At 52.1% G+C, this 16,035-nt stretch overlaps 1 protein-coding gene across 2 annotated transcripts; it reads right to left on the reverse strand.

The window, feature by feature from the left end:
• Window positions 1-4,239: 4,239 nt before the first annotated feature.
• On the reverse strand, window positions 4,240-15,161 carry LOC123352131 (probable G-protein coupled receptor 33). Of its 2 annotated transcripts, none has more exons than XR_006574108.1 (3): window positions 14,480-15,161; window positions 11,685-11,843; window positions 4,240-4,356 (listed from the first exon to the last, which is right to left on the reverse strand). XR_006574108.1 is itself a non-coding variant. In XM_044991887.1 (3 exons), the coding sequence occupies exon 3, from the start codon at window positions 10,544-10,546 to the stop codon at window positions 9,506-9,508; it is 1,041 nt and encodes a 346-aa protein (XP_044847822.1). In that variant the 5' UTR covers window positions 10,547-10,552; window positions 11,685-11,843; window positions 14,480-15,161; the 3' UTR covers window positions 9,193-9,505. The 2 variants fall into 2 exon arrangements, 1 of the variants encoding a protein (XP_044847822.1); XM_044991887.1 differs by lacking the exon at window positions 4,240-4,356 and adding an exon at window positions 9,193-10,552.
• Between the last annotated feature and the right edge of the window lie 874 nt (window positions 15,162-16,035).

The raw sequence follows: 16,035 nt of genomic DNA on the forward strand, positions 1-16,035 counted from the left end.
GGGTCTGGTGTGATAGAGCAGTGTGGGTTGGGAGCCTTTACTCCTGGGTTCTATCCCTAGCCCTGGGAGGGGAGTGGGATCTAGTGGCTAGAGCAGGGGATGCTGGGAATCAGGACTCCTGGGGTCTATCCCTGGCTCTGGCAGGGAAGTAGGATCCAGTGGTTAGGGTAGGTGAAGAACAAAAACAAGGATTCCTGCATTCTCTACATTTTGCCGGTGCATCAAATTGTGAACAGATTTCCATGAAAGGCTGCATCCTCCTGCTCTAGCTAAAAGGCCCCGGTAATGTCCAGCCAGCTGGGACATCTCACAAACGGCAGGTGGGATATGCTAAGATGGGGGAGGAAAACATCAGACTCTTCGTCTTTAGGTGCAAAGACTAGAAACAGTCCCCATGTTCCACCTCCCGCCAGCACACAGCTCAGCGCCTGTGTTTCTCACTGCAGATTTCCTGCGCAAGCTACAGCCTGCAGAGGTGTGAACTGCCCGTGAGCCAAAGTACAAACACTTTAGTGGTGGAACAACTTTTGAAATATTTCTGTACCAGTCCCTGCCCTCATTCAGTAGCCGAGTTCGGGGGCTGTCCCTGCTCCGCATTTCATGGAGGTCCGAGCCTTCAGTTTTTCCCTGGCTCTGCACCAACATCCTCACACTCTGAAAATGAGATATCAGCTCATATTTTGGGGAGAGGGGCTGAATCCTGGGAGCTCGTTGACCCAACGATCCCAAATTTCCCACACAAACCCCACCCAGCCTGCATTGCAGAGTGCTGGTTTTCAAGGCAGTTGCCTTACACACAGGGGTTTCGGTTCAATTTGGATATTATCAGCACCTCACATTCAGGGGGCTGCATCTCATGAACTTCCCAATCTAACGGTCACCCATTTCCCCAGCAGACTCCAGCACAGCCCTGGTGGCAGCGTGCCAGTTTGCAAGCCAGTCTGAGTCTGCAACTGGTTTTGAGAGCAGTTTGAAAATAGGATGTGAGGGAGATTCCCACACGGGCCATTCTTTTTAGGTGATAAATGTGAGGAACTGTACCAGACTGAAGGTGTCATTAGGAATGTGCCATTGAGATGACCTCTCTGTGCCCCCTCTGGTCCTCCATAATGTCCAAGCTGGGTATTCTCAGCAGGTGGGCAATGGCCAGTGGAACTCACCGCTACAAGATAGAGCTATGGGCACTTGGGAAGGACAAGAGGAACAGGAGATTGGGAGAAGTCAGGAAGTGGAAAAATCTAGTAAATCAAATACAAATCTATGCAGAGACCACCACATGGCTGTGACCTGGAGGGCCTGTTCACTCAGGGGGTCAGGGAATGGCACATGAGACTTCCCCACTAGGAGGTTCTGGCCCTGATCTGGCTTCAGGGCCGGGGACTAGCTGGTTCAGGGAGGTGGGGATCAGGGGTGTTGACTCCTAGCATGCAGGAGCTGGGGGCCAGGGGAACTCTGCTACAAGTTGGAAATAACCATCCCTCATAGAATCATAGAATCTCAGGGTTGGAAGGGACCTCAGGAGGTCATCTAGTCCAACCCCCTGCTCAAAGCAGGACCAAACCCAACTAAATCATCCCAGCCAGGGCTTTGTCAAGCCTGACCTTAAAAACCTCTAAGGAAGGAGATTCCACCACCTCCCTAGGTAACCCATTCCAGTTCTTCACCACCCTACTAGTGAAAAAGTTTTTCCTAATGTCCAACCTAAACCTCCCCCTCTGCAACCTGAGACCATTACTCCTTGTTCTGTCATCTTCTACCACTGAGAACAGTCTAGATCCATCCTCCTTGGAACCCCCTTTCAGGTAGTTGAAAGCAGCTATCAAATCCCCCCTCATTCTTCTCTTCTGCAGGCTAAACAATCCCAGTTCCCTCAGCCTCTCCTCATAAGTCATGTGCTCCAGCCCCCTAATCATTTTTGTTGCCCTCCGCTGGACTCTTTCCAATTTATCCACATCCTTCTTGTAGTGTGGGGCCCAAAACTGGACACAGTACTCCAAATGAGGCCTCACCAGTGCTGAATAGAGGGGAATGATCACATCCCTCGATCTGCTGGAAATGCCCCTACTTATACAACCCAAAATGCCATTAGCCTTCTTGGCAACAAGGGCACACTGTTGACTCATATTCAGCTTTTCGTCCATTGTAACCCCTAGGTCCTTTTCTGCAGAACTGCTGCCCAGCCATTCGGTCCCTAGTCTGTAGCAGTCCATGGGATTCTTCCGTCCTAAGTGCAGGACTCTGCACTTGTCCTCGTTGAACCTCAACATATTTCTTTTGGCCCAATCCTCTAATTTGTCTAGGTCCCTCTGTATCCTATCCCTACCCTCCAGCGTATCAACCACTCCTCCCAGTTTAGTGTCATCTGCAAACTTGCTAAGGATGCAGTCCACACCATCCTCCAGATCGTTAATGAAGATATTGAACAAAACCAGCCACAGCACTGACCCTTGGGGCACTCCGCTTGATACCGGCTGCCAACTAGACATGGAACCATTGATCACTACCCATTGAGCCCGACCATCTAGCCAGTTTTCTATCCACTTTACCGTCCATTCATCCAGCCCAGACTTCTTTAACTTGCTGGCAAGAATACTGTGGGAGACTGTATCAAAAGCTTTGCTGAAGTCAAGATATACCACGTCCACCTCTTTCCCCATATTCACAGAGCCAATTATCTCCTCATAGAAGGCAATCAGGTTAGTCAGGCATGACTTGCCCTTGGTGAATCCATGCTGACTGTTCCTGATCACTTTCCTCTCCTTTAAGTGGTTCAGAATTGATTGCTTGAGGACCTGTTCCATGATTTTTCCAGGGACTGAGGTGAGACTGACTGGCCTGTAGTTCCCTGGATCTTCCTTCTTCCCTTTTTTAAAGATGGGCACTACATTAGCTTTTTTCCAGTCATCCGGGACCTCCCCTGATCGCCATGATTTTTCAAAGATAATGGCCAATGGCTCTGCAATCTCATCAGCCAACTCCTTTAGCACCCTCGGATGCAGCGCATCCGGCCCCATGGACTTGTGCTCGTCCAGCTTTTCTAAATAGTCCTGAACTACTTCTTTCTCCACAGAGAGCTGGTCACCTCCTCCCCATACCGTGCTGCAGAGTGCAGCTGTCTGGGAGGTGACCTTGTCTGTGAAGACAGAGGCAAAAAAAGCATTGAGTACACTAGCTTTCTCCACATCCTCTGTCACTAGGTTCCCTCCCTCATTCAGCAAGGGGCCCACACTTTCTTTGACTTTCTTCCTGTTGCTAACATACCTGAAGAAACCCTTCTTGTTACTCCTAACATCTCCGGCTAGCTGCAACTCCAAGCGTGATTTGGCCTTCCTAATTTCACTCCTGCATGCCTGAGCAATACTTTTATACTCCTCCCTGGTTATTTGTCCAGTCTTCCACTTCTTTTAAGCTGTTTTTTTGTGTTTAAGACGAGCAAGGATTTCACTGTTAAGCCAAGCTGGTCGCCTGCCATATTTACTTTTCTTCCTACACATAGGGATGGTTTGTTCCTGCAACCTCAATAAGGATTCTTTAAAATACAGCCTCCCCCACCTCGTTTCTTGTACTCATCTGCCTGTCACAGGAACTGCTGCTACACCCTGACTCAAGAGCATGCAGGGTCCTTCTCACCTCACTGTAACACAGGAAGCCTCCATCCACCAGCCTGCTTCTCTGACCCTCAGCCATGCTGCAGCTCTGCACCAGGGACCTATCGGCTGTTGTCTCTGTCAGGGACTGCACCCCCCACCCCTGGCCTTGCTAGCATGGTGTCCTCTGTGCTCTGCAGACTGGCCTAATGGTTACAGCGGGGAGACAGGACTCCTGGGTTCCATTCCCGGCTGTGGCAGGTTTAGTGGGTCAGAGCTGCAGGGGGTGGGAGGCAGGACTCCTGCACTGTGGGAGGGACGGGGGGTCCTGCGGCTTAGAGCTTTGTAAATGGGGAACACCTCATCTGATTAACATGAAAAAAGGGAGGAAAAAAAATTCACTTAGGTCACAGATCTAGCCTACTAACTGTCTATTGAGTCCTCATATTAATACCCAGTGGCAGGGAATCCCACAGGCTAATCCCACTAATTCCCAGTGGCAGGGAGTCCCTCTGTTTGGCTTGGTAATAGCAAGTGTCTGTGGCTTCTAGGTAGGATTAGCAAAGAAATTCCCCTTCAGACCCAACGAGGGGTCCCTGCCCATCGTCTCCACTCACCTGCGGGACCCAGCACAGAGAGAGACTCAGCTGGTGTGTGTTTGCCCAGGAAAACGTCCGTGAGTCAGTGCTGCCCTGTGTGTTGAGGTGTCGCCCCTTAACTCTGTGTCTTCTACATGCGCCGCCTCCCCCTGATCTCTGAGCTGGAGAAGCTGCAAACCATAAATGGAAATGATCATTTGGACACTATCTTAGCAGGGAAACCACCTAAGAAACTAGGGTGACCAGATGTCCCAATAAAATCAGGACTGTCCCGATATCAAGCAGTTTGTCCCGCGTCCCGACCGAAGTACAGTCATGATGCCATTTGTCCCAATATTTTGTTTCGGGAGCCTTCCCCCCCACACACACCTTGTTGCTTAGGCGGCGGTGACCAGCAGGGGGAGCGCCTTTTCAATTGTTACACTCACGCGACGTCCAGGTCTTCGGCGGCACTTCGGCAGCGGGTACTTCCTTCTTTCATGGCAAGGTTTATTACCCGCCGCTGAAATGCCACCGAAGACCATCAGCTGCTGAAGGACCCTCCGCTGAAGTGCTGCCGAACACTCAGACAGGTCAGTGTAAGAACTGAATAAAGCACTCACCCTGCGGCGGTCCCGATATTTTAGAATTCTCATCTGGTCACCCTATAAGAAACAGCCATTGCTTTAAAATTAGCCCCCACTCCCCTGCAAGAGCCAGGCATAGAACCCAGATATCCTGAGTCACCCCCCCTGCTCTAATCACTAACCCTGAGGCCTGGGCAGGGAGCAAGAACCCTCCAGTCCCAGGGCTGCAGTTGAGGGTCCGGGCGCTGGGGCTTCCCAGAGCTGGGGCCCCATATCCAGCTTCTCATCCACTGTAATCCCCAGGTTCTTTTCTGCAGAACTGCTGCTTAGCCAGTCGGTTCCCAGCCTGTAGCAGTGCATGGGATTCTTCTGTCCTAAGTGCAGGACTCTGCACTTGTGCTTGTTGAAACTCATCAGAGAACCGGAGAAGAAGAAGCCGTGATTTGAGCGGGGCAGCGTGCAGACAAAGAGACGAGTGGCTGCAAACAGCTTGGTTTCCCCAGGTGGCAGGCGGGAGAGGAAATTGAACAGGTTTCAATTTGATAATGCGACAGAGAAAAATATACAAGTCTTAAGGAATGAGTGGTGGCGCTGTGCATGGTGGAGAAGCGTTCACAGCCAAAAGGCAGGAATTTTGCACTGGAAGTCAGCCAGATGGGGAAGTATAAATCAGTCCGACATTGGCAGCGTGATCTTGTGACTGTAGAGACGTGTGGGACTCCTGCATTAAGGACCGTGTGTGGCATGGTGTGAGACTCAGCAGTGTCAGAGACTAACTGAACCTCTCAAATATCCTGGGGGCCATTTGGCAGGCAGCTGAAACCACGGCAAGACAATCGAAAAGGCCGGGTGAGCCAGAAAACCACGTGCGTACGTTGCAGAGTAAATCCACCTTTCGTAAGCGCCCAGACCTGTGGTCACGGGCTGGAGGGGGTCCTGCTGCTCATAAAAGTCTGCCATCAAGAGCCGTGAAAACAAGAGAAGCCAGAGGCAAGGAAGGGTTGTTATAAATGCCATAGTAGCCAAATGGAACCATCCTGCGTGTGGGCACGAATGCCCAGGGTGTGGCAAACAATCATTTTGCCAGTGTGCAACTCCAGAAAGAAAAAGTCCAAGGGCAGATGATGTTTTTCCTCATTGAAACAGATGAGAAATCGCAAGATCTGTTCCTCAGTGTGGCTAACCAACAGGACCCCCCTGCCACTGGACACGATCAGGGTTAAGCCACAGGACCCCCCCCCCACCACCACTGGAAACAAGTGGCATTTACCCGTGGGGCTCTGTAACATGGTGCCTGCTACACGAGTGCCCCCTTGTGGCCAGAGGTCACTCTGCAGCACCCTTCCTCACTGCTGGAACTCACTGCCACAAGACAGGATGGCAGGTGGAGAGGGGAAAGGAGGATAGTGCAAGTGGGAGGAGTGGAGAAGGGGGAAATAGTGTACAGGGTCAAACACAGAACCAAGCAGAGAACACGACATGGCTCTGATCTGGATGTTTGGCTGACTCAGAGAGGTGGGGGAAAGGGACAAGGGGTCTTTCCCCTCTAGGGGGCGCTGGATACAATAGGAGGAGAACAGGGAGCTGAGAACCAGGTAGAGGAACCACTGGGTGGTCACTGTGCTCCTCATCTTCAGGCCCAGGCCCTGCAGGTCCAGCCCCCTCATTGCAGGATAATGGCAAAGAAGAAAACTCAGAGCTGTGAAGTGAGTCCTCAGCAACTGAGCCCTCCGGACGAGTCACACACAGTGCGTATGTGAAATACAAACCAAACTGTGTCCAGGGTACAAGTCCAACGGGGGCCTGTCCCGGTGCCCTCTGGAATGATTGTATCTGCAGCTCTGTCCCTGGACTCCCTCCTCAATCCATCACAGCCCCTGGTTCAAACTGGGTCCCAGCCCATTCTGGGCTCTCTCAAATTGTCTCTGCTCTGGTATGGAGCAGTGCCCCAGGGCTCCCTCCCAGGAGGTGATGTCTTCACCCTCTCTGGGCCTTTCTGGCCCTGGCTCTCCTGCTGGGCCACTGAAAGTTCAGTTCCCCCTTCTCGAGTGACCAAAAGTCCAGGCCAGTTTCCCAGTAGCTAGTGGGATCCAGGCCCACTCACTACTCCAGATCCCAGCCTAGGGACCTCATAGATATCAGCCATCTGCCTTGTCCCTTTAAACAAACTGTGTCACTGCTACAATTCCCTGGGCCACTTCCCCAGAGCCCCAGCACATTCTTCACCCACACCTCAGGGTCATGTCCTGGTTGAGTCCCAGCAACCACCCCAGAGCTCCTTCTTGTTCCCCCGGGTCTCTGACAGCACTGCTCTGTCCAAGAGCCTGTAGCTCAGCCAGGCCATCCACACTCCTCCAGCTCCAGCAAAGAGCTGCACTCAGTACCTTTTATATGGGCCTGCTGGAGCTGGATTGGCTGCTCCCTGCAGCCTCTCTGATTGGCTGTGTCCCAAACAGCCACTCTAGGCAGCTTGGAGGACCCTCTCCACTGCCCTTTTCTGGGTCAGGATGTGGCAGGGCCATGAGGCCTCCAGCAGGGGGCCTCAGGGCCTCATCCACCTCGCCACAGGCCTAATAAATTGGCTCCCAGAAGGGGAGTGTTTTAATTCCCTTTGGACTGAGAGGTGGAGTTCTATACCCTGCCCCCAGTGTGGACAGTCTTAGACTGAGACACTCCAGGAGTCCATCTCTGTAGCTTAATAAAGAGAAAGTTAAGCAGGGACCTGATACCCATCTGTCAGTACTTCCATGCGGCGCAAATATTTGACCATGGGCTCATCAATCTAGCTGAGGAAGGTCTAACATGACCCAGTAACTTGAGGCTGATGTTAGACAAATTCAGACAGGAAATAAGGTGCTTATCTTTAACAGTGAGGGGAATTTACCATTGGGGCCATTGACCGAGGTTTGCGGTGGATTCGCCATCACTGGCTATTTATAATCAAGGTTGGGCATTTTTCTGAAAGATCTGCTGTAGGAATTAGTTTGGGGAGGTTCTCTGGCCTGTGTTATACAGCAGTCAGTCTTCTTATATGGTCACAATGGTCAATTCTGACCTTAGAATCTCTGAATATAAGAAGCCACCGAAATCTGATATCCTTAGGGTTAACCTGTGGAGCTCCCTGCCACTGGATATGAGTGGGGTTAACCTGTGGAGCTCCCTGCCACTGAATATGAGTGGGGTTAACCTGTGGAGCTCCCTGCCACCAAACACAAGCGGCATCAACTTAGGGGATGCCATGGCACTGAACACGAGTCTATCAGATGAGCCATTCCTAATTTATGGTGCTTTAACCCACCAGACCCTACTCACCTCCCAGAGCTGGGGATAGAACTCAGGAGTCCTGAAATAAGCTCAACTGAACTATGCTGGTTTACATGAGATCACAATCTGACCCATTTTCTCCATGCCCCAAAGTAACTAGTGATTTTTGGTTATTCCATTTGGGAAGGGGTGATTACTCCACCATTAAATCGGTTTTAACACCAGGTGCTTCCAGTGAACAAGGTTCTAGAAGAGACTGGTTTGTAAAGTTTGAGAGTGGTCAAACCCAGGAGGTTCTAGAATGCTAGGATTCTAGAACCTGTGAAATACCACTGGCTATAAAAACCATACTCCAAGTGCAAGATTCTGGAACTACCCAGGAATCTAGAGCCCAAGGGACCCTACCAGGCTTTAAGAAACTTGGAATCCATGAGGATCTACCAACAGCAATCGATTTAGAATGCATGGACTTTTATTCAGTTGAAAAGCATTTTGACATCTAAAACCACACGCAGTTCCAGAGTCAGCCTAGTATAAAACTCATGGGATCATATGGAGTTTTACATTATTTATACCCATGACAGCTATAGAGTTCTAGAACCAAACAGGAATCTAGAACCCTCTGGACCCTAGGGGGTTATAATTAAGGCTACGTTTTAGTCATGGGTATTTTTAGTAAAAGTCATGGACAGGTCACAGACAGTAAACAAATATTCATGTCCTATGACCTGTCCATGACTTTTACTATATACCCCTAACTAAAGCTTTGGCAGGGGGCCACAGGTGCTCTTGCGGGGGTGTTCTGGTGGTGCTGCAGGTGCTGGGTGAGGTGGCCTGCATCCTGCTGGTGCCGGCGGTGGGGTGGGCTGCAGCACGTGGCCTGAGACCCCTGATGGTGCTGGGGGTGCTGTTGATGGTGCTGCAGCACCTAGGTGGAGGAGGGTTAGGGGCTCTGCACGCTGCTCCCACCACAATCATGGCTCCGCAGCTCCTATTGGCCAGGATCCACAGCCAGTGGGAGTTCCAGGGGTGGAGTCTGCAGGTGCAGGCAGTGCGCAGAGCCCCCTGGCCTCTCCTCTGACTAGGAGCAGCAGGGCCATGTCAGTGGGAGCCAGGAAGGCCCCATCCCAAAGGAAGTACCTCCCCCTCCCACACACCCTACTTCTTCCCCTAGTCCTGAGCCCCATCCCACACACCCAAACTGCTACTGCCGGCCCTGGGGATGCCCGGCTCAGGGAGCCCCAGAGCCAGCACCAGCGGCTGCAGAAGTCATGGAGGTCACAGAGAGTCACATAATCCATGACCTCTGTGACAGACTTGGAGCCTTAACTATAACATGCCAAGAGACATAGAACACATGAGAATCTAGAGCCAGCTGTGAATCTAGACCCAAAGAAACTCTATTCAGTAAGGACACATTGAGATACCTAGAACCAACCCGTTTTAAAGTAACAGGTATCTAGATTTTGCAGGAGTTCAAGTTTTAACTCTACTTCCATGCAGTTAGTTTCTCGCCTGTTCTCCCTCTAGAATCTGGTCCAGACACATCACTACCGAGATCCTCATGAAAAGCCGCTTTGACCTGAACGAAGAGGGACGTCCTGAGCACCTGATGGAACGTCTGCCCCACAAAGAGGTAGAGGACTGGAGTGAAGCAGACGTTGAAGCAGAACGTGATGATGCTCATGAGCAGGAAGGCATCAGTCAATGACTGTGGCACATCTCTGATGAGTGTCAAGCTCTGGTAGAGGTGATAGGGCAGCCAGCCAAAGAAGAATGACACCACCGCAGCCACCATGACTTTGAAGGGCTTGCTGCTCCGTGCCAGCCCTTTCTCCTTCATCTCCAGCCCCATCCGGCTGTAGCATACCGCGATGATGCAGAAAGGCAGCAAGAAGCCCAGCAGGAACCGGACCACGAACAGCACAACGTACGCGTGTATCCTCCAGGCCTGCACCTCAGCTCTGTCCTGGTCTCTGGAGAGGATGTAATAAATGGCGCAAATGACCCTGTCTCCCTCCACCTCCCAGGTCTCCTGGAAAAACAGGTAGGGAGCACTAAGGGTGAAGGAGGCCAGCCACACACCCATGACCAGCTTCCTGACCCAGGACATGGTGCGGTGACACCGGGACCAGACGGGGCAGCAGGTCAGAGTGTAGCGGTCCAGGCTGATGAGAGCAAGGAGGAAGACAGAGGAGAACATGCCCAGGTGGGTGCAGGAACTGAGGATCTTGCACATGGCTGTTCCAAAGACCCAGTGGAAACCAAGGAGAACGTGGAAAGTGAAGAAAGGGAGCATCAGGGTAAAGAGGAGAGAACAGGAGACCAAATGGAGGAACCAGAGGGTGGTCACCGTCCTCCTCATCTTCAGCCCCAGCACCCACAGGAACAGCCCATTCCCCACCACACCCACTAGGAAGATGGCAAAGAGCAACAGAGCAACGGCCAGGTTAGTGCTGTTCATGGATGCTGGAGGTTGGCTGGAGTTTGTCCAGGTTATGGGCAAGAGAGTCATGTTGCCTTGGTCCATGGTGCCCTGGGGAAGAGACAGAAGAGGGGTTGAAGGTACAACGGAGAAGAGGAAAAGGGAGAGTGGAAGAGGAGGAAGGAAAAATAACAGAGGGGACCTCTCTGGTCTTCCACAATGTCCAGGCTGGGTATTCTCAGCAAAGGGCCATGACCAGAGGAACTCACTGCTACAAGATAGAGCTATTGGCAGCAGGGGAGGGAAAGCGGGAGAGCAGACATGTGGCAAGTGGGGAAGGGGACAGTTGTCTAATAGAGCAAATTATAGCTATGCAGAGAACGTCACATTGGCTGTGACCTGGAGGGACGGCTGGGTCAACGGGGCAGGGAATGGGACACGGGGCCTTTCCCCACTAGGAGGCACCGACTCTGATCTGGCTTCAGTGCCTAGGACTGGCTGGCTAAGGGAGGTGGGGAATCCGTGCTGTTGGCTCCTAGCATGCTGGAGCTGATGCCTGTGGAACTCACTGCTACAAGGTAGAAAAAGCCACCCCACCCCCACCCACCTTGTGCTCTTCTACAGGAATTGCTGCTCATGCGAGTGTGCAGGGTTCTTCTCACCTCATTGTAACACAGGAAGCCACAATCCACTGAGCTGCTTCTCTACCCCACAGCCTTGCTGCAGCTCTGCACGAGGTACCTCTGGGCTATTGCCTCTGTCACAGAATGCGCCCCTCCCAGACTTGTAAACTGGTGACCTCTATATGCTGCAGAATGGCCTAATGGTTAGAGAAGGGGGTGGGGGAGCCAGGACCCCTGGGTTTTATCCCCAGTTCTGGGACTGGGGAGGGGTTGAGCAGGGGTGGGAGGTCAGAACTCCTGGGCTGTGGGAGGGACGTGGGGTCCTGTGGCTTAGAGATTCATAAATGGGGAACACCTCATCTGATGAACATGAAACAAGGGAGAAAAATTCACCCAGGTCACAGATCCAACCAATTAACTCTGTCTATTGAGTCCTTGTGTTAACCCCACTAATACCCAGTGGCAGGGAGTCCCACAGGCTAATCCCACTAATACCCAGTGGCAGGGAGTCCCACTGGTTTGCCTTGCTAATAGCAAGTGTCTGTGGCTTCTCGGTAGGATTAGCAAAGAAATTCCCCTTCAGACCCAACGAGGGGTCCCTGCCCATCGTCTCCACTCACCTGCGTAGTGCGGGACCCAGGGCAGAGAGAGACTCGGCTGGTGTGTGTTTGCCCAGGAAAACGTCCGTGAGTCTGTACTACCCTGTGTGTTGAGGTCACTTCCCTTAACTCTGTGTCTTCTACATGCTCCGCCTCCACTTGGTCTGTGAGCTAGAGAAGCTGCAAACCATAAATGGAAATGATCATTCGGACGCTGTCTTAGCAAAGAAACCATGTAAGACACAGCCATTGCTTTAAAACTAGCCCCCTCGCCCCCGCCAGAGCCAGGGATAGAGCCCAGGAGCCCTGGTTCCCAGCCCCTCTAACCCACTAGACCCCACTCCCCTCCCACATCTGGGGCTAGAACCCAGCTGTCCCGAGTCACCCCTCCCCTGCTCTGACCACTAACCCTGAGGCCTTGGCAGGGGGCAAGAGCCCTCCAGTCCCAAGCTTGCAGCGAGGGTCTGGACGTTGGGGCTTTCACCCCCCCATCCAGTGCTTCTGCCGGATCTCTGGGATTTCTGCTGGGGTGGGACATCCACTTGTTGAGGGGCCCCCAATTGGCCTGAGCCCCTGGGCACAGGCCCCCTTGGTCCATTGGATAATGCACGACTTCCCAGATGGGCTCCTTAGACTGGCTGAGTATGCGGGGACGGGGATGAACTGAAATGTGGAGTCCAGCAGTACCCACTGGGCTAATATCAACGCCACCTGCTGCCCATTGCAGGGGGTCGTGTGTCCAAAGGGACTAGAGCTTCAACGGGGCTCCCAAAGATGCACATGCCCCAGCGGTGCGGCCACGGTGTCTGGCATGAGTGTGGCTGGGTTGTTGCTCCGGAGTTGGACGTGAGTGTGCAGAGAGGAAAGGGCTGTTGAATTCAGGGGGCCGCTTGCAACCAGGTGCTGCAGACTCTGAGCTCAGAACAGTTAGAAATACCATGCAGCCCTGCGTTAAAAATTGCCGGTGATGGAGAAACCGGGTTGGTCTTTTTAAGTCGTTATCTGCTGGCTCCCAACCTTGGCCAAGGTTTTGTAACTTAGCTGGAGCTTGCAAGTGAGATCTTCAGTTACTGGACCTGGGACCAGAGGTTAACCCACGGGACCCCCCCACCATCACTGGACACAAGTGGCATTTACCCATGGGTCTCTAACACGGTGCCTGCTACACGAGTGCTCCCTTGTGGCCAGAGGTCACTCTGCAGCACCCTTCCTCACTGCTGGAACTCACTGCCACAAGACAGGATGGCAGGTGGAGAGGGGAAAGGAGGGCAGTGCGAGTGGGAGGAGCGGAGAAGGGGAAAAATAGTCTACAGGGTCAAACACAAAACCAAGCAGAGAACACGATGTGGCTCTGATCTGGATGTTTGGCTGACTCAGGGGAGTGGGGAAAGGGACGTGGGGCTGTCGGAGAAAAACCAGGGTTCTCACTCTCAGGATGGGTGCAGCAAGTCAGATACACTTTATTTTCTCTAGCAATAGCATCGGGGGAAGAGAGCAAAACAGGTCTCCCCCCAGGTAAACGATTACAGCAAGCATTTACACCTTTGTTACATACAATAATGAGCAACAGTTGCGTTTTGTTTATACATAGGTCATCCTGAAATCTTCTTTTGCTCACTTCTATTTAGACTCTAGTCTACATTCCATATCTAACACAAGGTCGCAACAACTTTTCACACAGTTCTTTCCCGCTCACCTTACACAATCCTCACTTCTACAAATCTCACATTATTAGAGTTACAGCTAGCCTAACTCTTGCTCACATAAGGAGACTGGGTGGATTTGAAATCCCCTTCAAATTCTTGTCAGTTTTCTCTACTTCCACAGGGAACCTTCCTCTCTAGGGGGCACTGGATCCAGCAGAACCGCAGCAAACACCGGTATACAATAGGAGGAGAACAGGGAACTGAGAACCAGGTAGAGGAACCACTGGCAGGTCACTGTGCTCCTCACCTTCAGCCCCAGCACCTGCAGGTCCAGCCCCCCATGGCAGGATGATGGCAAAGAAGAAAACTTGCAGCTGTGAACTGATTTCCCCTCCCACCCACATGGGGGTGGCCAGAGATGGCTCCTGCACTGACACGGCAGTTGATAGCAGTGTCAGGGCAGGGGAGATCCTTGCCAGAGGAGGAAGGAACCAAAAGAGGTTGGAGAAAGGGGGGCAGACAGAGATATAGGGACTCTCGTGCCTCAGCAGTGGAAGAACTGTATCTCCTTCACCATTCAGCCAAAGAGAGTCCACCTTATAAACAGACTAGAACCCAGGAGATCAGGCTACTACCCCCTCCCCCCTGCTCTAACCACTAGACACCACTTCCCTCCCAGAGCCAGGTAAAGAACCCAGGACTCCTGACTTCAGAACCCCTGGGGTTGCCAACTAGATCCCACCCCTCACAGTTCACCCTTGTTGTCTCAAACCATCTGTTTTCCCAGGAGTGTTGGGTTCCCGTCAGGGGTCTCTGGGTCCCAGCTCCATGGCCAGGGTCTATGTAACAGACACACTGAGGAGAGCTTCGAGTTACTGAGGGTTTTAAGCTAGAAAAGGAAGTGGCAGCATTTCCATGAATTCCTTCACCAAGGGACTTACCAAGAACGTCAGTGAAACAGGAACCCTCACTTCTCTTTTCTTGGCACCCAGCCACCCCGCCGCTCAAACCTCCCAGAGCTGGGGATATAACCCAGGAGTTCTGACCCACAGACTCCACTCTAAGACCACTTAGGGTAGGGACATTCCTGGATAGCTGGACTAGCATCCATGTGGACTGTGAGGCCCAGCATAGGTTAATAAAGACATCCCGGATTTTTCAGGTACATACCCAATGCAGCTCTCTGCACTTGCATGAGGTGTTCTCCAAGCCTCACTTTAGCAGCACAGTGTCCCGCTGCCGGAGTCATTCATTGCTTCCTGGAGGACTGATGCGTCAGACCTTCTTATGAGGTGGCACTGGCCTATCATCAGCACCTCCTCATGACAGAGCCTTGTGGTGAGTCCTCAGCAACTGAGTCCTCCAGACAAGTCACACACAGACTGTATGTGAAATACAAACCAAATTGTGTCCAGGGTACAAGTCCAACAGGGGCCTGTCTCAGTGCCCTCTGGCATGTCAATCTGCAGCTCGGTCCTTGGACTCCCGCCTCAATCCATCACAGCACCCTGGTTCAAATTGGCTCCCAGCCCCTTCTGGGCTCTCTCAAATTGTCCCTGCTCTGGTATGGAGCAGTGCCCCAGGGCTCCCTCACAGGAGGTGATGTCTTCGCCCTCTCTGGGCCTTTCTGGCCCTGGCTCTCCTGCTGCACCACTAAAAGAGTACAGTTCCCCCTTCTGGGGTGCATCAAAAGTCCAGGCCAATTTCCCAGGGGCTAGTGGGATCCAGACCCACTCACTACTCTGGATCATAGCCTAGGGACCCTATAGATCTCAGCCATCTGTCTTGTCCCTTTAAATAAACTGTGTCACTGCTACAATTCTTGCTCCCCCAGGTCTCCGACAGCACTGCTCTGTCCAAGAGCCTGTAGCTCAGCCAGGCCATCCACACTCCTCCAGCTCCAGCAAAGAGCTGCATGCAGTACCTTTTATATCGGCCTGCTGGAGCTGGATTGGCTGCTCCCTGCAGCCTCTCTGATTGGCTGTGTCCCAAACAGTCACTCTAGGCAGCTTGGAGGACTCTCTCCACTGCTCTTTTCTGGGTCAAGATGTGGCAGGGCCACGAGGCCTCCAGCAGGGGGCCTCAGAGACTCGTCCACCCCACCACAGGCCTAATAAATTGGGTCCGAGAAGGGGAGCGTTTTAATTCCCTTTGGACTGAGATGTGGAGTTCTATACCCTGCCCCCAGTGTGGACAGTCTTAGACTGAGACACTCCAGGAGTCCATCTCTGTAGCTTAACAAAGAGAAAGTTAAGCAGGGACCTGATACCCATCTGTCAGTACTTCCATGCGGCGCAAATATTTGACCGTGGGCTCATCAATCTAGCTGAGGAAGGTCTAACATGACCCAGTAACTTGAGGCTGATGTTAGACAAATTCAGGCAGGAAATAAGGTGCTTATCTTTAACAGTGAGGGGAATTTACCATTGGCGCCATTGACTGAGGTTTGCGGTGGATTCACCATCACTGGCTATTTATAATCAAAGTTGGGCGTTTTTCTGAAAGATCTGCTGTAGGAATTAGTTTGGGGAAGTTCTCTGGCCTGTGTTATATGGAAGTCAGTTTTCCTATATGGTCACAATGGTCCCTTTTTACCTTCGAATCTCTAAATATAAGAAGCCACAGAAATTTGATATAATTATGGTTAACCTGTAGGACTCCCTGCCACTGGATATGAGTGGGGTTAACCTATGGGACTCCCTGCCAGCAAACACAAGTGTAATCAA

Source organism: Mauremys mutica, chromosome 17 (genome assembly GCF_020497125.1).
Source record: "Mauremys mutica isolate MM-2020 ecotype Southern chromosome 17, ASM2049712v1, whole genome shotgun sequence".
Taxonomy (NCBI): Eukaryota; Metazoa; Chordata; order Testudines; family Geoemydidae; genus Mauremys; species Mauremys mutica.